General features: G+C 31.4%; 1 protein-coding gene across 2 annotated transcripts in view; it reads left to right on the forward strand.

Annotated features, from left to right (window-relative positions):
* LOC145263223 (organic cation transporter protein-like) overlaps positions 1-26,155 on the forward strand; it is a 133,256-nt gene that overhangs the window by 40,812 nt on the left and 66,289 nt on the right. The window contains exon 5 of one of the 2 annotated variants that reach the window (XM_080120307.1): positions 3,260-3,428. In XM_080120307.1, coding sequence (XP_079976433.1) covers positions 3,260-3,428 — 169 coding nt within the window. Of the gene's footprint in view, positions 1-3,259; positions 3,429-12,147; positions 12,317-26,155 lie in introns of both variants that reach the window. The other variant, XM_080120308.1, reaches the window with a different exon arrangement.

The raw sequence follows: 26,155 nt of genomic DNA on the forward strand, positions 1-26,155 counted from the left end.
ATAATTAATTACTACAGGGCTTTTAGTTAATTCTGGCTCTAAAATAGTCTTTAGGATATTTCTAAGGTAAAGTGCTCCCTGGGTCGTGTGTATGATCGTGATAAATTCTGCTTTACACGTAGAGAGAGATACAATCTGTTGCTTTTTAAATTTCCATGAAATAATAGGTCCATTTTCTGAAAGTCTGAAACAATATCCAGATATACACTTTCGATCTTCGTCGTTTCCTCAATCTGAATCCGAAAAACCTTCTAATTTTAGGGGATTTTTTGATTTTCTAAATACTAACTTCTGTTCTTTAGGTCCTTTTAAATAACGCAGGACTTGTTTAGCTCTGTTTAAATCCTACATTGTCGGTCTTGATAATTTCTGTGACAGTTTTGTTACTGTATAGCATATGTCGGGTCTGGTCGCAGTAATTAAATATACAAGATTACCTATAATTTCGTGGTATTGTATATCACTTATTATTTCAGATTCTGTGTGTATATTTTTATTAATATAATTTTCGACCGGTGTAGAGCGTTTCTTGCACTCTCCCATTCCAGATTTTAATAGTATTTTGTCGATGTATCTCGATTGATTCATCGTAACAAGTCCTTTGCTTTGAGTAAATTCTTTCCCTAAAAACCAAGATATTTTGCCAAGATCAGTCATCTTGAATCTTTTACTTAATTTTTTCTTAACATCGGTTAACATTATGTCACAATTTGATGCGATTAAAATATCATCGACCCACAGAACCAAAATCAGTAGTTTATCGTCTTTGTGTTCGGTATATAAACAGGGGTCTACAGCGCATTGTCTAAATTGTTGTTGTTTAATAATATAATCATGAAATACTGTATTCCAACACTGAGCACTTTGCTTTAGGCCATATAATGACTTGTTAAGTCGCCACACGCTATTTTTATTTTTCATTATAAATCCCTCTGGAGGAGTAATATACATTTCACAGTCTATTGGGGCATTCAAATAAGCATTTTTTACGTCCATTTGATGGATGTTTAGGTCATACTGCGATGCGATTTGCAGTAAAATTCTGATTGTCATTAGGTTTGTGGTCGGTGAAAACGTAGAAAAATATTCTATACCGTAAATCTGAGAGTACCCTTTAGCAGCAAATCTAGCTTTGTACTCTTCTACGCCTGATGCTGTAGTCTTTTTTGTAAATACCCATTTTGTAGAAATAACATGCTTATCTTTTAGGAGAGGCACTACCGTATAGGTATCGTTTTCGGTTAAGACATCTATTTCTTTTTTCATGGCAATTTTCCATTCATCACAATGTTCTGAATTAATTGCTTCGTTAAAGCTTTTTGGCGCATTTTCCATTGAATAGCAATAGTCAATTTGATAATCTTTTATATTGTCGACCACAAAAAATCGGGTCGCCTATTTCTTTTGGGATATCTTTCGACTTTATCATCATCATCATCATCATCATCATCATGGATACTCTTGTCTCCGTCATTTTTATTGTCTTCGTTTGTTTTAATTATTTGAGGAAATATAATTTCATCTTCTTCATATGACGGGGTTTCGTCTGTAAAATTAAACGTGTCTGTGAATTTTACACATCGGATTCTTTTTATTTTATTTTTCTCTGGAAAAAATACTAAATTGGCTGGACTGTTTTTATCGTATCCGAGAAATATACCTTTGTTGGCTTTAATATTCAATTTACTCTTTTTATCTATATATGCGAAGCAAGTTGAACCAAATATATGCATTCTGCTTAAATTTGTTTTTTTACCACAGAAAGATTCATATGGAGTTTTAGATAGTGTTTTGTTAAAACACCTGTTGCGTATATAGGCTGCCGCCATAAGTGCGTACGTCCAAATTGTAATTTTAATTTTAAAGAACACACTGAGAATTACCGTAATTGACTTTCCTTTTTATGATGTTATATGAAATAATGCGGATTAAATTTTCACAAACTATAATATTGTTAATTTAAAAGTAGGAGACGCGTTCCAAAAGTAATGTGTCCTGTATTTTTATTTCGCCCAAATGTGTCAGAGGGGGATTTCAAATTGAATTGGTATGTAGCTGAACTTATGCATTCATAACTTAAAAGTTTCAACTCCCTGTTACAGATACTGACGGTGTGAGACGTCAACAAAAAACCCTCTCATAGACACGCGTGAAAAACAAAGATACATCATTAAATTCTTATCAAATGGGCATTGAGAATAGTGGGGATTATGTAGACAAATAAAGCCTGAAGCACAAATAGTCGCTCCTTTTAATGGTACAACTCCCGGCATTCTAGCTCTTTTAGTTAAAAAAATATAGGAGGCTTTACTTTTGGAACAACCCTCTTATATAAAATGTATTAAATTTGTTTTGCCTCATATAGTGTATATCGGGAAGTGTCTCTTATTAATGAGCGTATCAGGCTGGGAACATGAAAAGACTGATTTCACTAAATTCATTATTGACTGCTTAAAAATATAGAAATTTATTCTGCATCCTATGTGTATATCGGGAAGTGCCTTTCGATAAAGAAAGTATAGGTCCGGATATGATATGTAATTGATGAAATCGATTGAAATTTCAATTATAACTTTGGAAAATAGAGATAAATACCATAATTGACATTTCTTGTGCTACAATGCTGCATAAAAGATAGATTTAAGTATTAAAATCTTTAATATTGACAGTTTAAAAATATAAAAAGTGTATTTTATGTGTTGCACCTTTAACAGTACATTTAATTTATTCAGTCGGTTAAAATTCCATTTAACGAAACAAGAAAATTATTTTACTCGTGTTATGATGTCACATAAAAAAGCGATACCATTTTCAATAACTTAAATATTGGAACCTTCAAAATAGGAAATATTTGCTTTGCATCATATGGCATATACATTGTGACTTTTACTAGAACAATTATCGGGTCGGATATAAAATGTAATTGATTAAGTCGATTGAAATTTCAATTATAACTTTTTAAAAATAAATGTCGTAATTTAATATTAGCAATTAAAAATATATAACGCGTATTGAACCTAAAGAGGCTTTTATTAGAATGATTATCGGGTTGGATATAATGGTAATTGGTGAAGTGGATTGGAATTTTAATTATTATCTTTAAATAAGAGACTTGTAATTAGCATTATTGACTTTCCTTTTTTTTAACAAAGTTACATAAGAATATTGATTTCATTTTCACTTTCACTAACTTCAATACTAACAGCTTCAAAATATATAAAGTTTATTAATTTTCTTTTCATTATTATTTCCCAAAAAGCAATGGAAATGGTGTCTTGTTCGCAGCGTTCACCGGTCGGTCTTCAAGCCGAGAATTTCTTCGCACTGGGGGAGATCGTCGTGGTTGCATTTGCTTATGGCATTCGCGACTGGCATCTGCACGCTTTTTGTGCCACCGTCATATCACTACCCTGCTTGACCTACTGGTTGTAAGTACTGCCCAATCTTAGAACTCGATGATTTATTAACAGAGTGTGTATACGTGGGAGTGCGACACAACCTTTTCGGCAATATTAAAACAAAGGTTCTGCTGTCACTAACAATACTCACACTACATTAAAAAAGACAAATAATGTGTTATTATTATCATTATTATTATTATTATTGTTGTTGTTATTATTATTGTTATTATTATTATTATCATTATTATTATTATAATTATTACTATTATTATTATTATTACTATTATTATTTTTACTATTATTATTATTATTACTATTACTATTCTTATCATTACTATTATTACTATTATATTATTATTATTACTATTATTATTACTATTATTATTACTATTATTACTATTATTATTATTAATAATAATAATATTATTATTGCTATTATTATTACTATTATTATTATTATTACTATTATTATTAATATTATTGTTGTTATTATTATTACTATTATTATTAATATTATTGTTATTATTATTATTATTTATTATTATTTATTTATTTATTTATTCCATGAAGTTCACAGTGTTGTAATGTTTTACACCGTTTTTTTCCCCTCAAGACTGGGCTTTTCCACCAAAGCTAGTGAGGATAGTCAAAGAGTCAATTAAATAGAAAGAACCTGGCGTAGGATGTTTGCTGAGTCAAGCAGAACTGACTTCTGGAGTATAGTGATGTTGTATCTGATTCCCAAGGAGTTCAGTTGTTTCATAAGATCATCAGGAATTGAGCCGAGCGCACCTATGATTATTGGAACGGCGGAAGTTTATTATTATTATTATTATTATTATTATTATTATTATTATTATTATTATTATTATTATTCCAAATCCCTTTTAGCTCTCTGGCTAGCTCTGTGTATTTGCTGCGTTTCTCCTTTTCTTTCATATTCACCCTGTGGTGAGCTGAGACAGCAAAGTCTACGATTTTTCTTTCTTGATAATTATTACGACATCTGGTCTTCTTGCTTGGATGGGTTTGTCCGTCTGTATGTTTATGTCCCATAGGATTTTGTAATTCTCGTTTTCAAGTACTGTTGCAGGTTTATGCTTGTACCACTTGTTCGTACGTTCAAAATGCAGTTGTTTTAATAATTCCCAGTGGACTGCCCTCCCCACTTTGTCGTATTCCTGTTTTCGTATTCCTTTTGGGCCAGTATTTATTGTTATTATTATTTATTATTATTATTACTATTATTACTGTTATTATTATTATTATTATTATTATTATTATTATTATTATTATTATTATTATTATTATTTGTTATATCATTATTTAAGGGTTCACAAGGATAACAGACTACAGGAATAGAGTAACAAAATATACTGACAGGAACATCAAAAGTGAAGGTTGTTTGTTCAACAGATGAACAACGTTGGTTGGTCAACTGAGCATCTACTCCAGCCATACTGTTTGTCTCCCGGTATTTATTGTGTATGGAGCAGTCCATGCGTAGGTAACACAGGTAGTCCGCCATAGTACTCCCTCCCAAGTTGATTACTCTTAAACTTTTTATTATTTACTGAAGAGGAATACATCCTTTCATGTCATTCAGTATTTCCATAAAAAGTATGTTTCTATTATATATTTAACAGAGCGCGTGAGAAAATCAGCAGCAGCCGAAAGATAGCTTGCTAGTAAAAATATTAGCAGCAGCAGCTGTTAAAGCACGTATGCAAATTAGCAAGTGTGCGTGAGCTTGTGTCATAAGAAAAGGAGAGAAAAAGACTCCACGTGGTCGAGGGAGAAGAAAAGTGCGTTATGGGGAAGATGGACGTGTAAACATGTGGGTGTGAAAGCGGTGGCTAGTTCCAGTGTCATGTGGCAGGGAGACCGAGATTTTCAAAAAGAAAACATACGTGTGTTCGATGAGACTTTGAAAAAATGAAATGCGTTGTTTTGGAAGAACACGAGTAAATGCATTTTATTTGCACTTAAAAAAAATGTTGAGTCGGATTTTTATCGCTTTCCTGTGTATTTATGCGTTTGTTCCTGAGACGTTCTATATAAACTCGTATAAATTATGTCCACCATTAAAAAAAAAAGTTCAGAGAAGATACATAAAATTTTAAAATGCATTTATATGTAAAATTTAACCCGGAAGACAATGGAAGTGTTCGTAATTATCTAAGCAAAATTTTAAGGCGATAATTCCTTAAAAACAGGGTGACCCCCCAAAAAAACAGAGGACATTCAATTGTTTTTCTGAGCATTTTACAGTCAACGGAGAAAAAAAGGCCAAAGACCCTAGTGTTTAGATGTGATGTTTTGAATATAATAAACTAGTTATGACCAAAGTTTCATTTTATTCGGACAAAACACTAAGAAACGGGGCCTAATTAGAGTTGGGGCCCGTTTTTTTAGGGGGGAGTCATCCTGTATATCCTATTTTTATGAAATTTATATCATATGTATGATTTTCTAGGAAAGACAATAGAAGTATCCCCGAATATCTAAGTCTTATTTAATCGATTCCATCCTAAATTCCCGATTCCGATACAATTCTTGATTCCGTCCTAAATTCCCGATTCCGATACAATTCCTGATTCAGTCCTTAATTCCCGATTTAGATACAATTCCTGATTCATACTAAATTCCCGTTCCGATACACTTCCATTTTAAAATGTACATAAAATTTTCAAAATGTATTTATATGTACCATTTACCGCGGAAGACAATAGAAGTGTCCCTAAATCTCGAAGAAAAATTTTAAGGGAATATGAGACGATAGTTCCTTGAAAACTTCAAATATATCCTAATTTTATGAAATTTAAATCGTATGTATGATTTTCTAGGAAAGACAATAGAAGAATTCCTGAATATCTAAGTCTCTTTTAATCTATGGAAAACTATGTAGATCGAACCTAATAAAATTTATCTCATATATATTGAATTCTCATGGGACAATAGAAGTGATCTCCAATCTTTACGTGATTCTTTGTATGCCGAATACCTATGTGCTCCAATTTTAATTAATTCATAGAAATTGAATTACCTTAAAACATGAAATACGTGTATTCGATTTTAATCAAATTCTTCCAACAAAAAAGGGCAAAAAAAAAAAAAAAAGAGAGGATAGGCTTAAATTAATTCAATCAAAGAATATAATCTGGTGTTTAATGATGAAACGATTCCAATATTTTTCTGATTCCGATACAATTACCAATTCCGTACTAAATTCTTAATTTTTATACAATCACCGATTCTGATACAATTACCAATTCCGTACTAAATTTCCGATTCTGATACAATTACCAATTCCGCACTAAATTCCCGATTCCAATACAATTACCGATTCCGCACTAAATTCCCGATTCCGATACAATTACCGATTTCGTACTAAATTCCCGATTCCGATACAATTACCGATTCCGTACTAAATTCCTGATTCCGATACAATTACCAATTCCGTACTAAATTTCCAATTCCGATATAATTACCGATTCGGTACTAAATTCCCAATTCCGATACAATTACCGATTCCGCACTAAATTCCCGATTCCGATACAATTACCAATTCCGTACCAAATTTCCAATTCCGATATAATTACCGATTCCGCACTAAATTCCCAATTCCGATACAATTACCAATTCCGTACTAAATTTCCGATTCCGATATAATTACCGATTCGGTACTAAATTCCCAATTCCGATACAATTACCGATTCCGCACTCAATTCCCAATTTCGATACAATTACCGATTCCGCACTAAATTCCCGATTCCGATACAATTACCAATTCCGCACTAAATTCCCGATTCCGATACAATTACTGATTCCGCACTAAATTCCCGATTCCGATACCATTACCGATTCCGTACTAAATTTCCGATTCCGATACAATTCCCGATTCCGTACTAAATTCCCAATTCCAATACAATTAGCGATTCCGTACTAAATTCCCGATTCCGATACAATTATTGATTCCGCACTAAATTCCCGATTCCGATACAATTAGCGATTCAGCACTAAATTCCCGATTCCGATACAATTATTGATTCCGCACTAAATTCCCGATTCCGATACAATTCCCGATACCGTACTAAATTCCCGATTCCGATAAAATTACCAATTCCGTACTAAATTCCCGATTCCGATACAATTACCGATTCTGACTCCGATTCTTATGGATGTTCAAATAATTAACTATAGAATTGTGATTTTTTTCCAGATTACCATAAAAAAAACATGCTAACTGTGCACATATTTGCTCAAACATAAAAATACACTTCGTTTTTTTTAGTTTTACTGGTAGTTTAAAACTAAATAAATGTTTATTGTCTTATCATTATTACCAGCAGTGGAAGATTTTGCTTTAACTTTATCAGATAAAAAAGATATTTTCAAGAATCGCTTTGGCATCGGAAAATAGGCACCAATATTTCCGATTCCGATACCGAATTCGATATTTCCAAAAGTTCCGATTTTTTAGATTCCGATTCACTGTCTAACACTATTGGTGTTATTCGCCTAGTGAAAACGTATATAGTAATGACCCTCATTAATTCGGAACAACATCGTGTTTCCTGATTTTTTTTATAAGGTAGTCACCACTATCAAGGCCCGGAAGCCACTCAGGGATAAGGGTTATGGCGTGTTTAGTAATCAATGGGATAGTATCATAGTAATCGTTAGTATTGGAGATTTGATAAAGTGTCTTACTTAAGGGGGCGGTTTATAAGGAATTTGTTTATGTTGGACTTGAAGACATCCAGGTTGTTGTCAGGTGGGAAACAGGCAAACGGAAGAGAGTTCCACAGGCATGCACTTCTAAGAAAGAAGCTTTTTTTCATGGAATCTACGTTTTGGTTTTGGCACAGCTAAAGAGTGGGGAAAATTTTTGACAGTGGCTTCAACTAGACGGGTGTTTATCGTGAAAGATTGGCGAGGGGGGGACTAGAGATTGGAGCTCAGACGAGCACTTGCGATGGAAGTAACGATAAAATAATAGAAGAATTATCGGCTCGGATATAATAGTATATGATAATTCTAATATAAAACCAAATATCCTGACTTCATTTGTTTAGATTGGAAAACGATCATTTTAATCTGGATACTTGTAAACATCAAATATTTCCAAGAACAAACCATTAATTCATTGTTCTGCGCCAGTTTGGGTAGATTTTAATCGTACAAATGATTTATAATCCATTTTTGTTTCGATAGATACAACCTATGTTTGGTCACTTTTTTTTACCACATTCCGTATTTTTTATGACAATAAGCGTTTCATTATTGTTGATTTCTGTCAGAGTTGGTTGGTTGGTTGTTTTTGTTTTACGGCATATCAACCCTTTTCAGGCTATTTAATGCCGAATCCAAAGATTTTGAAGAAAGATTTTTTAATAGAATATATTTGTTGTTTTCAAGTCGGTTTCTATTTAACCCATAGTTGGGACCCTAACAGGTACTACCACTCCGGGTCAGATCGGACCTGGGAGCAATGGCAATTAAAGGGTGGCTCCACACTCCCCAAAGCCCGCAAGCTGGGGCCTCACCATCGAATATAGTTTAAGGTCATACCCAGGACCTTCTGTCAGAGGAGATACATCGTCAGCTTGAACACTTTATTGGTAATTATTATTAGTAGCGGTACCTGTGGAAATTCCACAGGGGACTCATTCATCTTCTTCTATCTATCTATCTTCTATATAAATAAAATGAACTCATTTTTCCCGTCTGATTTTGACATTAATAGGATTAAAAATCAAGATATTTCATGCAAATATAATATGCACAAACGGCAGAACAATATCTGAGGTATGTTATAGGCTTATTATTTCTCAAATTCCTCGATAATCTTAGATTTCTATACTTTTTCTCCTGAGAAGTCACGGCCAAAATCGGTTAAGATCAACGGAAGTGGTAAAATAGTTTCTCTCTAATAAATTCCTCCTCCCCCTGCCACCACTTAACACCGTTTGGGGATCGTTCACAAGGAACAGTTGAGAAGAGAACACCGGTTTGGCTTCGTAGTTCTTTCATGTGAAGTTATTTAAAATCACTAAACTAAGCTGCAGTGCTCTGTGGCGTAGTGGTTAGCGTGCGGGACAATTCACATTATATTTTCACGTTCGCGCCGACCTATCGTAGTCGTTTTTTTTTTTTTCCTAAACAACTGGAATGGACTTTTCTTGGTGGCCGAACTGTTAACGTTGCAGATGTTTTTTTTTTGTTTTTTTTTCACACTTTATTTTCCTACTTTTACTCATGACTCCGGGTTTGATCCTTCCTACTTACCTACCATAACAATTTTTAAAACTCCCCGCCCTGTCCCGGAAACAAACACTCGGGCAACGCCGGGTACCCCCGCTAGTATGTAATATATTGATGTTGGCATTCTATAGATGTTCAGCGTAAATGTTCATGCTCTAATACTATTGTAGTTCTTTTCTTAAAACTGCAAAAGTATTTATCTAAGCTAGCAAGGACGCCCGGCATAGCCCTATCGTAAAGTATGTTTAAATATAGTATTTTAATTCTTGCAAATTTCGTATATATTATTATAGAGTTAATGTTGTATCGATTTTTATATATTATAAAGTTGTGATTTCAAAAATAAAAAAAAATATATTCATATGACTTGAGTGCATCAGCTTGACTCGAAACCGAAACCAAAACATTTTATGGCTGTAAAAAAGTGCCAAAAATAGGATCTAGATGATGGATAATCGTTTTAATGTTCGACCCTAAAGGCAAATGTCACATAGCACAATTCAGGTCATTAGCCTTCCAACAAGCCTTCATTTCTTTAATTCTGATCAATAGTCGCTGAGATTTAAAACTTATAAAATTGCATGTATATGTATGTATATATATATGTATGTATATATAAGTATGTATATGTATATATATATGTATATATATATATGTGTGTGTGTGCGTGTATGCTTAATTTCCAAAAACAAGGCATTTGTTTTGCATCTTATTGTGTATATCGAATGAAGTATTGAAACGGCTATATTATGTCATCGATGAAATGGATTGTAATTTTAATTTTAAAGAACACACGGGGAATTACCGTAATTGACTATCCTTTTTATCATGTCATATAAAATAATGCCGATTAAATTTTCACTTATTTAAATATTATTAATTTAAAAATAGGAGACGCTTTCCAAATCCATCCATCCAGCCAGCCAGCGTGGCCGAAGCCGAGATTGAACTCACTACACGAGTTTGTAGTGTAATTCAAATCTTGTCGGTAGCTGAATACTTGATGCTTCGCCAGGGCTATTAAAGGTATTTTTCTCGTGACGCCATCACTAGATAGGGTGCCTATCACGACTTAAGAGAGTCCCATTTACCCTCGAGAGAAGGATAGACCGCGTCAGTTTCTCAACCTGGTATTTTACCTTGCGGAAAAAAGTAATGCTTCCCATATTTTTATTTCGCCAAAATGTATCAGTAGGAGATTTCCAATTGCATTGTTATGATAGTATTAAGGACTTGAAAGTTTAATCTCTCTGTTGCAGATACTGACGGTGTGAGACGCTAACTGTCATAGACATGCGTCAGGAGCAGAGATGCGTCATTAAATTATTATCAAATGTGCATTGAGAATAGTGGGGATTATGTAGACAAATAAATCCTGGAGCACAAATGGTCGCTCCTTTTAATGGTACAACTCCCGGTTTTCTTGCTCTTCAACTTCTTGAGATAAAAAAATATAGGAGGTTTTTCTTTTAGAACAACCTTATTATATAAAATGTATTAAATATGTTGTGCATTATATAGTGTATATCGGGAAGTGTCTCTTACTAATGAACGTATCAGGCCGGATACATGATCTACTTAATGAAGTTGACTTGAAATTATTTTTATACGTCAAAAGAACAGAGTCCGATGGATCCTCATGTTGAATTTCCTTGTTTTATGACACCACATGATTGTTTTGCCTTCTATAAGTATATCAGGAGGGGTCTTTCGATAAAGAAAGTATCGGTTCGGATATAATATGTAATTGATGAAAGCTATTGAAATTTCATTTTTACTTTGGAAAACAGAGACACACAAATACCGTAATTGACATTTCTTGTGCGACAATGCTACATAAAAAGATAGATTTCAATTTTAATATTGAGTTTAAAAGTATACAAAATTTATTGAATAGGTGATGCACCTTGTAGAGTTTATTTAATTTGATTCAATCGATTAAAATTCCATTTATTACTTTAAAAATCCGGAGACTAATAAATACTATAATTTATTTTATTTGTGCTACGATATAACATAAAAACGATACCATTTTCAATAGCTTAAATATTGGAACCTTCAAAATATGAAATATTTGCTTTGCATCATATGGCGTATACCTTGTGACTTTTACTAGAACAATTATCGGGCCGGATATAAAATGTAATTGATTAAGTCGATTGAAATTTCAATTATAACTTTTTAAAAATAAATGTCGTAATTTAATATTAGCAATTAAAAATATATAACGTGTATTGAACCTAAAGAGGCTTTTATTAGAATGATTATCGGGTTGGACATAATTGTAATTGATGAAGTCGATTGGAATTTAATTATTATCCTTAAATAAGAGACTTGTAATTAGCATTATTGACTTTCCTTTTTTTAACGATGTTATATAAGAATGTCGATTTCATTTTCACTTTCACTAACTTCAATACAAACAGCTTCAAAATATATAAAGTTTATTAATTTTCTTTTCATTATTTTCCCCCATAAGCGATGGAAATGGTGTCTTGTTCGCAGCGTTCAACGGTTGGTCTTCAAGCTGGGAATTTCTTCGCACTAGGGGAGATCGTCTTGGTTGCATTTGCTTACGGCATTCGTGACTGGCATCTGCACGCTTTTTGTATCAGCGCCATATCACTACCCTGCTTGACCTACTGGTTGTAAGTACTCTCCAGGCTCAGAACTCGATGATTTATTAACAGAGTGTGTACACGTGGGAGGGCGACGCAACCTTTTCGGCAATATTAAAACACACCACAAAACTTCTGCTGCCACTAAGAATGCTCACACTACATCCACATCCACCCCCAAAAACAGACAAAAAGCAGTAAAAATATCATGTGTACGTGTATATGTTACCTTTAGTCTCCAACTAAAAAATTCTTTATTATTATTATTATTAGTAGTAGTAGTAGTAGTAGTAGTAGTAGTAGTAGTAGTATATTATTATTATTATTATTATTATTATTATTATTATTTTTTATTATAATTATTATTTTAATTTTTATTATTGTTATTATTATTTTTAATTTTTATTATTAATATTATTATTATTGCTGTTATTTTATTTTTATTATTATTATTTTATTATTATTATTATTATTGCTTTTATTTTTGTTATTTTTTGTATTATTATTTTTATTATTATTATTATTTTATTTTTATTATTTTTTTATTTTATTATTATTTTTTATTATATTTTGGTTATTTTTATTATTTTTATTATTATTGTTGTTGTTGTTGTTGTTGTTGTTGTTGTTGTTGTTAAGACAACCTGAAGCGATGTGTAATTTCTCTGAGTTCCTGGGAGAGTGCAGCAGGGGTCGCAGAGAATGGAGGAAGATGTATTTCCTAGGCACTAAAGAATTTGAACATAACCGCCCTTGTCATAGGGACGCCCATCGTGCAAATATGAATGCCACTGTGGTTTCAGAGCACGCAGCAAAGCAGGGTTATCTGTTCACTCGAGAAGGCATCTTTAACCGACGAGCATATGCAGGTTCACCTCTGCGGAGGAGTTAGGGTTAGGGTTAGGGTTAGGGTTAGGGTTAGGGTTAGGGTTGGGGTTAGGGTTAGGGTTAGGGTTAGCATATGAAGGTTCACCTCTGCGGAGGAGTGTGCCGGACGTCTACAGGATTGCAATTATGCATGTGGTGTCACAGAGCTTAAGAGTTGCTGAAGATTGCATACTGAACCCCCATTTATCGTCTTCGATGAGAAAATCAACCATTATTATTATTATTATTATTATTATTATTATTATTATTATTATTTCATTAACTTCACAGCGTTATAATGTTTTACGCCGATTTTTTCCCCTCAAGAGTGGGTTTTTACACCAAAGCTAGTGAGGATAGTAAAAGAGTCAATTAGATAGAAAGTACCTGGAATAGGATGGTTTTGAGCCAAGCAGAACTGACTTCTGGAGTATGGCGATGTATCTCATGAAGCAGCTGAACTCCTTGGGAATAAGATCATTAGGACTTGAGCTAATCGCACCCATGCTTATTAGCACGGTGGAAGCTTATTAGGGATTCAGTTTCTCAGTTTACGTGTCCCTTTCACATCCATGTCCAAGTGGTTTCATTATTCTCATCTTTTGTCAACCTTATGAATCTTCCGTGTAGTTGTTTCTCTTCTTATTTTTCTTTTCTTCTTCTTCTTCTTCTTTTTATTATTATTATTATTAATATTAGTAATAATAGTAGTAGTAGTAGTAGTAGTAGTATTGTTGCTTTATTATTGTTGTTCTTCATGTTGTTATTGTTGTTGTTATTATTATTATTATTATTTTATTATTATTATTATTATTATTATTATTATTATTGGCTCACAAGGAGCTTTTACACAGGTTATCAAAGATCTCTCCTTCAAAACAGACTGCGGTGTTCCCTGGATGCTGAGTGAAAACAAGTCTCCCCAGATTCCGGCACTCTCCACCTCTTTCGATAACATTTGCAAATAAATATGCATTATCGTAATAGCTGTTTGCCAATGAATTTACGTTTTATGGGGGGGGGCAGTGATGTGGTGATGGGGGGGGGTTAGAGAACTTATAGATATGCGGTTTCAATGTTCTTTGTTCCATGTAGCGTTTCATGTTTTGCCTCTGCAGCAGTTTGTCTGGCCCGCGCGTATTGCCCATGTGTGTTAGTTTTCATAATTGTTGTTCATTGTATTTTTCCAGTCATTCCTCTGATTCCAATTTCTCCCATTCTTTCCTCAAAGTTTTTCGGGATTGTGCCTAGTGCTCCTAGTATTGTAGTTATTATTTTGATCTTCTTCATCTTCCATATCCCTTTCAGCTCTCTGGCTAGCGCTGTCTATTTGCTCCGTTTCTTCTTTTTTTTAATATCCACACCGTGATCACATGGAACAGTAAAGCCCACGATTTGGCAGGACTTTTCTTTATTGTTAATTATTACGACATCCGGTCTTCTTGCTTGGATGGATTTTGTCAGTTTCTACGTTCATGTCCCATAGGACTTTGTGATGCTTGTTTCCAATTACTGTTGCCGGCTTATGTTTGTACCAGCTGTCTGTGCGTTCGAGATGCAATTGTTTGCATAATTCCTAGTGCACTACCCTTCCCACTTCGTCCTGTCTGTTCTTGTATTTCTTTTGGCCAGTTTGCTGCATTCACTTATTATTAACTAGATTTATTTTGATCGACTTTTATAAAGTTTGCGCTATTTCGTTGTGTTGCGTGTTTGTTCGGCTTATATATATATATATATATATTTATTTACCAGTGGTGAAAAAAAAACCGGACTAAAGTGCTCAATGTGTAGTCAGAGCAGTATGTAGGAAATTTATTACTGTGAGTCCAGAATGAGTTTACAAATTGTTTCAACTAGAGGAAAATCCTCAAAGAGAGGAAAAATCCAATTAGCATCATCAGAATTCATAGATGGACTAAGTTATAAAATCAAATAAAAATGGAAAGATCGTAGATAAAGGGGAGTTAGAAAAGAAGGGGGAGTGGTGGGGAGAGGACGTTGGAGTTTAAAGTAGTAGGAGTGTATTAAAAAAAAGAGAGGGGTTTATAATTAAATATTAATTATGTGTAAATTCTTATATACGTGTTTTTTAACGGTTTAAACTTAAAAGACGCTACTTTTGTTGATAACGGCATAAGTAACAGCTAATTTAAAGGATCACCATGGCAACAGGTTGGAGAGTTAATGTTAGTGAAGGAACGGGTTGAAAATGGGGTTTAAAGTAATTTAGCCGGGCGGGGAGAGATTGAAAGATATTTATTGTTTATAAAATGGAAAGAAAAAGAAAAGGAAAAATAAGTTAATGAATTATACTTTACAGGTTTATTTTAATAGTGTAATGATATATATAATTAAATATAATAAATAAATTAGCCGGGCAGGTAGAAATAATACGTTAGAGGTTTATTTTAATAAAATAAAATAAAATAGGTGAAGGAACGGGTTGAAAATGGGGTTTAAAGTAATTTAGCCGGGCGGGGAGAGATTGAAAGATATTTATTGTTTATAAAATGGAAAGAAAAAGAAAAGGAAAAATAAGTTAATGAATTATACTTTACAGGTTTATTTTGATATTGTAATGATATATATAATTAAATATAATATATATATAAATAAATTAGCCGGGCAGGTAGAAATTATACGTTACAGGTTTATTTTAATGAAATAAAATAAAATAGGTGAAAGCTTAAGTAAGTAACTTAAATAATAGAAAAAAACAATTTTAATAAGTAACACACAAATATAAGCACACGCATAAATATGTACAGCAAATGCACATACGTAAATGGGGGAAAAGCACATGCGTGATCACACATATATATATATATATATATATATATATATATATATATATATATATATATATATATATACATATATACATATACATATATACACAAACATACATATACAAACACATATATATATATGTACACATACACAGATACGTAAAAATACACGCATATATACATATATAAACACATATGCAAATACACATACATCCAGATGCAAACACTTACACATACATATATATATATACATATACATATACATACATATATATACATATAAATATAAATTAGCTGGGAGGGGGGGGGAATTGAAAAATATTTTATAAATAATTTTTAAATTTTCAGGCGTTGTACTTGAAGGAAAGAGAGAAAGAGAAAAATATAAATTAATGAATTATAAGTTACAAGTTTATTTTACTAATATAGAAATAGGTAAGAATATCAGTAAGTTAATCAAATAATAAAATTCATAAAATTATTAGGGAGATATTTATAATAAGTGAATAAAACACATACACACAGAAAAACACACACACAAATATACATGTAGAAGATACGTAACCAAATACAAATATATATAAACACATACATATACACACATGTAGAAGATACGCACAAACACAAATACATATATATATATACATATACACACACACATATATATATACACACATATAAATACATACATACACACACATATACATACATATACAAACACACACACATACACACGCACACACATATATATATATATATATATATATATATATATATATATATATATATATATATATATATATATATATATGCACATATATATACATATATATATATATATATAAATTAGCTGGGCAGGGAGAGATTGAAAAAATTAATTTTTTGTTTTTAATTTATTATTTATAGTTTTTTGAATTGTCGGGCGTTAAGTTGAAAGAAAGAAATGAGAAATAGAAGGGTAAATAGGTGAATTATACGTTATAGGTTTATTTAATAAAGTAAAAAAAACTAAGGATATCAGTAAGTTAATTAAATAATAAAAATTAATATAATTATTAATAAAATGTAGATAGTAAGTAGATAACAAAAACACACAAATACATACACATGAGTACACATGTAAAAAAATACACACATCAATGGGGGAGGAGCATGTGCTTGAGTATATGTACAAACACAAATACGAAAAATATGTAAATAAGCTTCGTGTTAAAAAATATAATAATTATTATTGAAAGAATTAGTAAGAGGTAAATATAAGAGAAAAGCGTATTATATATGTTATATGTAGATGGTAAATTAAATAATTAATTAAAATAGAAGGTAAGTAAATGATTAGTTGTTAACAAGTAGATAATAGACCGAGAGGCAAGTCGAAGGATACCAATTGTGATAAGTACGTAATTGAAATAATAGAAATCGAGACCTAATTATGGAAATAGCCAATAAGAGATTATGGGGCGAGAACCTTTAAATAATGACATAAGGAGTGATTAAGGCAAAAGGGGGGGTACAAAAATGAGTTTGGTAAAGAGAGATGTAGCTAAAAAATGGTGGGATAAATAGGTGGGGGTTCTGTGGAGGGGTTCTTTTAAAATGAATGGGGGACTATATAGTTTAGGTTGTAAATAGGGTGTGTGTAATTCGTTAGTGTTAGATTTTAGGGGTGGGTTATAGTTATTATTAGAAGGGTGAGAAGTTGCTTAAGAGGTGGGATTTATAATGTTTACAATTAAGTGAGGTTTCAGTTTTTTTATTTAGAAGTTTATCTCTATCTCTAAAATTAGTAATCAGTAATTTTTCAGTTAAGCATAAATAACATGGGGAGTTTAGTGATTTACAGGTACTAGCTCTATTAAGAATTTCCCAGCTAATAATTGGGGTGAGGTTGTTTCGGGTAAGTAGTAGATAGTGGTTAGTTAATGAAGTACTATTTGGGTGGTTGGGGTTATTTAGGGAGCATTTATGCACTCTAAATCTGTCTTTGAACGTGGTGCTTGAGAGGCCAATGTAAAATTTTTTGTTTTGTGGGTCTTCAGCAGGGGCAATAGTTGCTTTGTAAACCACATTTGTTGAGAGACAATTTTGCTGGAGCGGGCATTGGGGTTTGTTAAGGCAGTTACAGTTATTTTGACCATTGTTATTATAGTTGTGGTTATTTAGTATTTTATTGTTGTGTTTTTTAATTTTATTTTCTAGATTATTTGTGCAACTGTAGCTAAGCTTAATAGTGTTCTTATTAAAAATTTTATGTAGAATATTACTAGGGGGGAAGTGGTGATTAAGAAGCATGAAGAATTTTTTACCTAATTTAGTTTTTATCATATTATTATTATTATTATATTATTCTTAATCACCACTTCCCCCCTAGTAATATTCTACATAAAATTTTTAATAAGAACACTATTAAGCTTAGCTACAGTTGCACAAATAATCTAGAAAATAAAATTAAAAAACACAACAATAAAATACTAAATAACCACAACTATAATAACAATGGTCAAAATAACTGTAACTGCCTTAACAAACCCCAATGCCCGCTCCAGCAAAATTGTCTCTCAACAAATGTGGTTTACAAAGCAACTATTGCCCCTGCTGAAGACCCACAAAACAAAAAATTTTACATTGGCCTCTCAAGCACCACGTTCAAAGACAGATTTAGAGTGCATAAATGCTCCCTAAATAACCCCAACCACCCAAATAGTACTTCATTAACTAACCACTATCTACTACTTACCCGAAACAACCTCACCCCAATTATTAGCTGGGAAATTCTTAATAGAGCTAGTACCTGTAAATCACTAAACTCCCCATGTTATTTATGCTTAACTGAAAAATTACTGATTACTAATTTTAGAGATAGAGATAAACTTCTAAATAAAAAAACTGAAACCTCACTTAATTGTAAACATTATAAATCCCACCTCTTAAGCAACTTCTCACCCTTCTAATAATAACTATAACCCACCCCTAAAATCTAACACTAACGAATTACACACACCCTATTTACAACCTAAACTATATAGTCCCCCATTCATTTTAAAAGAACCCCTCCACAGAACCCCCACCTATTTATCCCACCATTTTTTAGCTACATCTCTCTTTACCAAACTCATTTTTGTACCCCCCCTTTTGCCTTAATCACTCCTTATGTCATTATTTAAAGGTTCTCGCCCCATAATCTCTTATTGGCTATTTCCATAATTAGGTCTCGATTTCTATTATTTCAATTACGTACTTATCACAATTGGTATCCTTCGACTTGCCTCTCGGTCTATTATCTACTTGTTAACAACTAATCATTTACTTACCTTCTATTTTAATTAATTATTTAATTTACCATCTACATATAACATATATAATACGCTTTTCTCTTATATTTACCTCTTACTAATTCTTTCAATAATAATTATTATATTTTTTAACACGAAGCTTATTTACATATTTTTCGTATTTGTGTTTGTACATATACTCAAGCACATGCTCCTCCCCCATTGATGTGTGTATTTTTTTACATGTGTACTCATGTGTATGTATTTGTGTGTTTTTGTTATCTACTTACTATCTACATTTTATTAATAATTATATTAATTTTTATTATTTAATTAACTTACTGATATCCTTAGTTTTTTTTACTTTATTAAATAAACCTATAACGTATAATTCACCTATTTACCCTTCTATTTCTCATTTCTTTCTTTCAACTTAACGCCCGACAATTCAAAAAACTATAAATAATAAATTAAAAACAAAAAATTAATTTTTTCAATCTCTCCCTGCCCAGCTAATTTATATATATATATATATATGTATATATATGTGCATATATATATATATATATATATATATATATATGTGTGTGCGTGTGTATGTGTGTGTGTTTGTATATGTATGTATATGTGTGTGTATGTATTTATATGTGTGTATATATATATGTGTGTGTGTATATGTATATATATATATGTATTTGTGTTTGTGCGTATCTTCTACATGTGTGTATATGTATGTGTTTATATATATTTGTATTTGGTTACGTATCTTCTACATGTATATTTGTGTGTGTGTTTTTCTGTGTGTATGTGTTTTATTCACTTATTATAAATATCTCCCTAATAATTTTATGAATTTTATTATTTGATTAACTTACTGATATTCTTACCTATTTCTATATTAGTAAAATAAACTTGTAACTTATAATTCATTAATTTATATTTTTCTCTTTCTCTCTTTCCTTCAAGTACAACGCCTGAAAATTTAAAAATTATTTATAAAATATTTTTCAATTCCCCCCCTCCCAGCTAATTTATATTTATATGTATATATATGTATGTATATGTATATGTATATATATATATGTATGTGTAAGTGTTTGCATCTGGATGTATGTGTATTTGCATATGTGTTTATATATGTATATATGCGTGTATTTTTACGTATCTGTGTATGTGTACATATATATATATGTGTTTGTATATGTATGTTTGTGTATATATGTATATGTATATATGTATATATATATATATATATATATGTGTGATCACGCATGTGCTTTTCCCCCATCTACGTATGTGCATTTGCTGTACATATTTATGCGTGTGCTTATATTTGTGTGTTACTTATTAAAATTGTTTTTTTCTATTATTTAAGTTACTTACTTAAGCTTTCACCTATTTTATTTTATTTCATTAAAATAAACCTGTAACGTATAATTTCTACCTGCCCGGCTAATTTATTTATATATATATTATATTTAATTATATATATCATTACAATATCAAAATAAACCTGTAAAGTATAATTCATTAACTTATTTTTCCTTTTCTTTTTCTTTCCATTTTATAAACAATAAATATCTTTCAATCTCTCCCCGCCCGGCTAAATTACTTTAAACCCCATTTTCAACCCGTTCCTTCACCTATTTTATTTTATTTTATTAAAATAAACCTCTAACGTATTATTTCTACCTGCCCGGCTAATTTATTTATTATATTTAATTATATATATCATTACACTATTAAAATAAACCTGTAAAGTATAATTCATTAACTTATTTTTCCTTTTCTTTTTCTTTCCATTTTATAAACAATAAATATCTTTCAATCTCTCCCCGCCCGGCTAAATTACTTTAAACCCCATTTTCAACCCGTTCCTTCACTAACATTAACTCTCCAACCTGTTGCCATGGTGATCCTTTAAATTAGCTGTTACTTATGCCGTTATCAACAAAAGTAGCGTCTTTTAAGTTTAAACCGTTAAAAAACACGTATATAAGAATTTACACATAATTAATATTTAATTATAAACCCCTCTCTTTTTTTTAATACACTCCTACTACTTTAAACTCCAACGTCCTCTCCCCACCACTCCCCCTTCTTTTCTAACTCCCCTTTATCTACGATCTTTCCATTTTTATTTGATTTTATAACTTAGTCCATCTATGAATTCTGATGATGCTAGTTGGATTTTTCCTCTCTTTGAGGATTTTCCTCTAGTTGAAACAATTTGTAAACTCATTCTGGACTCACAGTAATAAATTTCCTATATATATATATATATATACTAGCATTTCAGCCCGTCTTTGCCCGTCGTTGCCCGAGTGTTTGGAGGTGTATGTTGAGCCAAAAAAAAAAACGCGGTCAATTTTTTTAAATTTGACCCCTATTATGTCCCCTTAACATGTATTCTTTTTGTTAGATCCATGTCCAAGGAACCTATATCTAAAATTTCAAGTTTTAGACACATAATTGTCGGAGGCATTTGGTAGAGTTCTCAAAGGTCAAATTGTTAAACTTTGACCCCTTAACAGCCAAATTTCTGGCCGAAAACAGATCGCAAATATTTTCCCGAATCTCAGTACCCAGTATATCAAATTTCGAGTCTGTAGACTAAAAATTGACAGAGTTATTGCATAGGGAAATGTACACACACAGACACACAGATACACAGACACGTTCACTTTTATAGATATACTAGTATTTTAGCCCGGCGTTGCCCGGGTGTTTGGATGTGTACGTTGAGCAAATAAATATATAAGTGGTAGTAGTAAGGCAGGCTCGAACCTGTACCTTAAAGGAGGAAAAGATCGGGGGAAAAAACTTGATGTCTTTGCGGTTGCGACCACCGCCAAACCGGAAGTGACTTATGTTTAAATTAAGGCTAGAAAATCGAAAGGAGAGTATATCTTTCAAAAATATCGGCGAAAAAAGTGATCCCCCCCCTGTAAAAAATGCCTAGTCGGAGGTGAAGATATTAATGTTTTAAGCCAATTTTTTTTATAATTGCCGTATGAACGGCTGGACTTTAAAACAATACTCATCTCGTAAAAATCCGTCGCCTCTATCGTAAATTTTGGCAGACATGCAAACATACATATATACATATATTTATATATTGGTAACTAAAAATTTTCGACCCAAGCCGATGAAAAAGCTTGCCCTATCTGAATACCTTTTATGTAAAATTTCAAATGTTTAGACCAGAAATTGTCTGAATAATTTAGTAAAGACCGCAGTAGTCAAATTTTTAAAAAATTTGGCCCGTATTATGACCCTTAAAATTTATTGTTTTTGACTCAAATCATTTTATTAAGTTAGATCCATGTCAAAGGAACCTATATCTAAAATTTCAAGTGTTTAGACCCTAAATTGTGTGAGGAGTTTGGTAGAGTTCTCAAAAGTCAAATCGTTGAACTTTGACCCCTTAACAGCCAAATCCCTGGCCGAAAACGGATCACAAAGATTTTCCCAAATCTCAGTACCCTGTATATCAAATTTCGAGTCTGTAGACTTAAAATTGACAAAGTTATTGCGTAGGGAAATGTACACACACAGACAGACACACACAGATAAACAGACACGTTAACTTTTATAGACATACTAGTATGGGTGCTCGGCGTTGCCCGGGTGTTTGGAGGTGTATGCTGAGCAAAAAAAAAAAAAGAAAAAAATCGGTCAATTTTTTTAAATTTTGACCTCTATTATGACCCCTTACGATTTATTGTTTTTGGGCTTATATCAAGTTATAAAGTTAGATTCATGTCCAAGGAACATATATCTAAAATTTCAAGTGTTTAGGCACACAGTTGTCAGAGGAGTTTGGTAGAGTTCTCAAAGGTCAAATCGTTGAACTTTGTCCCGTTAACAGCCAAATTTCTGGCCGAAACCCGATCATATAGATTTTCTCAAATAAAATTAATATCAAATTTCGAGTCTGTAGACTAAAAATTGACAGAGTTATTGCGTAGGGAAATGTACACAGAAAGATACACAAACACACAGACAGACACGTTCACTTTTATAGATATAGAATGGGTGCCCCGCGTTGCCTGTGTGTGAGGTGTATGTTGAGCAAAAAAAAAACAAAAAAAAGGTCAATTTTTTTTAACTTTGACCCCTATTATTACCGCTTAAGCTTTATTGTTTAGGGCTCTAACTAAGTTATTAAGTTAGATCCATGTCAAAGGAGCCTACTGTATATCTAAACTTTCAAGTGTTTAGTCCCGAAATTTCGGGAGGAGTTTGGTAGAGTTCTCAAAGGTCAAATCGTTGAACTTCGACACTTTAATCGCCAAATTTCTGGCCGAAAACCGATCACATAGATTTTCCCAAATCTCAGTACCCTGTATATCAAATTTATATATATAAGAACAAATAGTTAATAAAACATGTTAAAAAACACTTTGAAAAAGAGTTAAAAACATATTTAATCTGAAAAGGAAACACTAGATAAGTGGATAGTCCTTAATCCGCGGAGTTTCGAAGAAATACTTTTCTTCTCATCAGAGGGTAGGAATTAGCAAAATGCGGGATTGGATTTTGCATACAAAAGTATTTGATGAAACTGCAAGTAAGTCAAAGATCTTACTTGATAACAAAAAGTGAAGCAGAGGGAATAGGGTGAAGAAAAAGGTGATTACACGTGAATGGATAGTCTGGTGAAAGGTTAATTATCCAATGACGGTAAAATTCAAAAATATAAATCCAAGAAAGTTAATTGAATTTCCATTCGCACAAGTAAAATCCAAGGAAATCACGTAATTGGAAGATGGTCCAAAATAATCCAAAAGGCCGAAATCCATGGAATAATTCACTAATATGTATAAGGAATAGGGGGAAAATTCCAATAATATTAATAAAAGAAAATAAGATCTGCGTTTGACACGGTTGCCGAGACATAATATAATTAAGAAATATCAGGGAAGAAGAATTGTAATTTTTATTTTATATATATATATATATATATATATATATATATATATATATATATATATATATATACTAGCAAAAGTACCCGTTGTTGACTGGGTTCAAAAACAGCCCACAGAAAATAGACTCTGATTTATGAAAGTATGATAGGTTATGAAAAGGAAGGGTTGTAAAGTGATAACTGCAAATTTGGGGGTATCAAAACCAAAGCAAAATATGATGAAAGTAAAAATAAAATAGATAAACCCCATAATTTATTATACCATACCTGTTCACACTGAAAAACTTATCACAATATTCTGTGGATCTAGATTTAAAAAAAACTTGTCAAACTTTGTGACATATTTCCATTCTATGGAGGTTAGGCGCGAACGAATTTACAACCCTACCTTTTCATAACCTATCATACTTTCTTAAATCAGAGTCCATTTTCTGTAGGCTGTTTTAGAACCCAGTCAACAACGGGTACTTTTGCTAGTATATATATATATATATATATATATATATATATATATATATATATATATATACCATCCACATATAGTCCTGTTTCACTGTATCACAGCTCATTAGTGCGGTTAGATAGGCAACTACCTCAAGCCAGGATCGAAACCCAACCACCCGTACGACAGTCAAGGCTTCGAACCATTATGCTAATCGGCAGCTGCTATGCGGGTAATGAATTAACGATGTTTTGACATCGTCCGAAATACCTAATGTCGGTTTGTTTACACAAAGAACATCGCTTAATACGCTAATAGTATATTGTGTTTCACTTCCCAATATGCTGCCGCATCTCTCTCACTGGTGTTGGAATTACTAGCGCTATTTATAGTTCTAATCAGTGTAAATTCCTCTTTGCTAGGAAGGCCGGTATAACAATAACAATAACCCGTTTTGATAAATAAAATAAATTGAGCATTTATTCATGTAATATAATATAGATATCGCGAATCCAATCTATTTATGGACTTTTATCAAAAAAGTATATACTTGATGCACATGAGCCAGTCATTTACCACAAGTATCAGTCTTTGTTCTTTGAAATTAAAATTAAATTCCAATTGATTTCATCAGTTACACACTTTATCCGATTCGATACTTTCTTTAGTAAGAGACACTCCATCACATAAAGCAGAATGTTAGTTGGTTAATCATTTATGCTAATTAGCCACATAAATTTATTGTTTGTTACAAATACAAAATTTGCAAATGATTTCCAACATCTGTTCATTACGTAAGTACATATGATTAAGTAAAATCATTTTTTTAATCATGCTGATAAAATTACAAATAAATAACAAAAAATGTTAATTAATTATGTCATGCAAAAGCTTATGTCATTTAAAATAATAAGTGATTAAACATTAAGAAATTACTATTATTTATGGAATATTTATTTGGTATTTTTCATAAGTACAGGTGCATGTTATCTTTAGTAACCAATAAAAACATTTTTTATTATTACCATTATTTTATTTATTATTATTATTATTATTGTTTTCATTACAGTTATTATTATTATATTACTATATCATTATTATATTTATTATTATATCATTATTATTATTGTCATTTTATTATTGTTATTATTATTACTGTTGTTATTATTATTATTGTTATTATTATTATGTTATTATTGTTAATATTATTGTTATTATTATTGTAATGATTATTATTATTATTGTTATTGTTATTTTTATTATTGCTATTATTATTATTGTTGTCATGATTCTTATTATTATGCTATCATTATGTTATTATTATTATGATTATTATTATTATTATTGTTATTATTATTATTGTTGTTATGATTCTTATTATTATGCTATTATTATGTTATTATTATTATGATTATTATTATTATTATTATTGTCATTATTATTATGTTATTATTATTATGTTATTATTATTATTATTGTTATTATTATAATTGCTATTATTGTTATATGTTTTGTTGTTATTATTATTATATTTATTATTAATATTATTATTATTAATATTAT

This window comes from Euprymna scolopes, chromosome 38 (assembly GCF_053919585.1).
Source record: "Euprymna scolopes isolate OS-2025 chromosome 38, ASM5391958v1, whole genome shotgun sequence".
Taxonomy (NCBI): Eukaryota; Metazoa; Mollusca; class Cephalopoda; order Sepiida; family Sepiolidae; genus Euprymna; species Euprymna scolopes.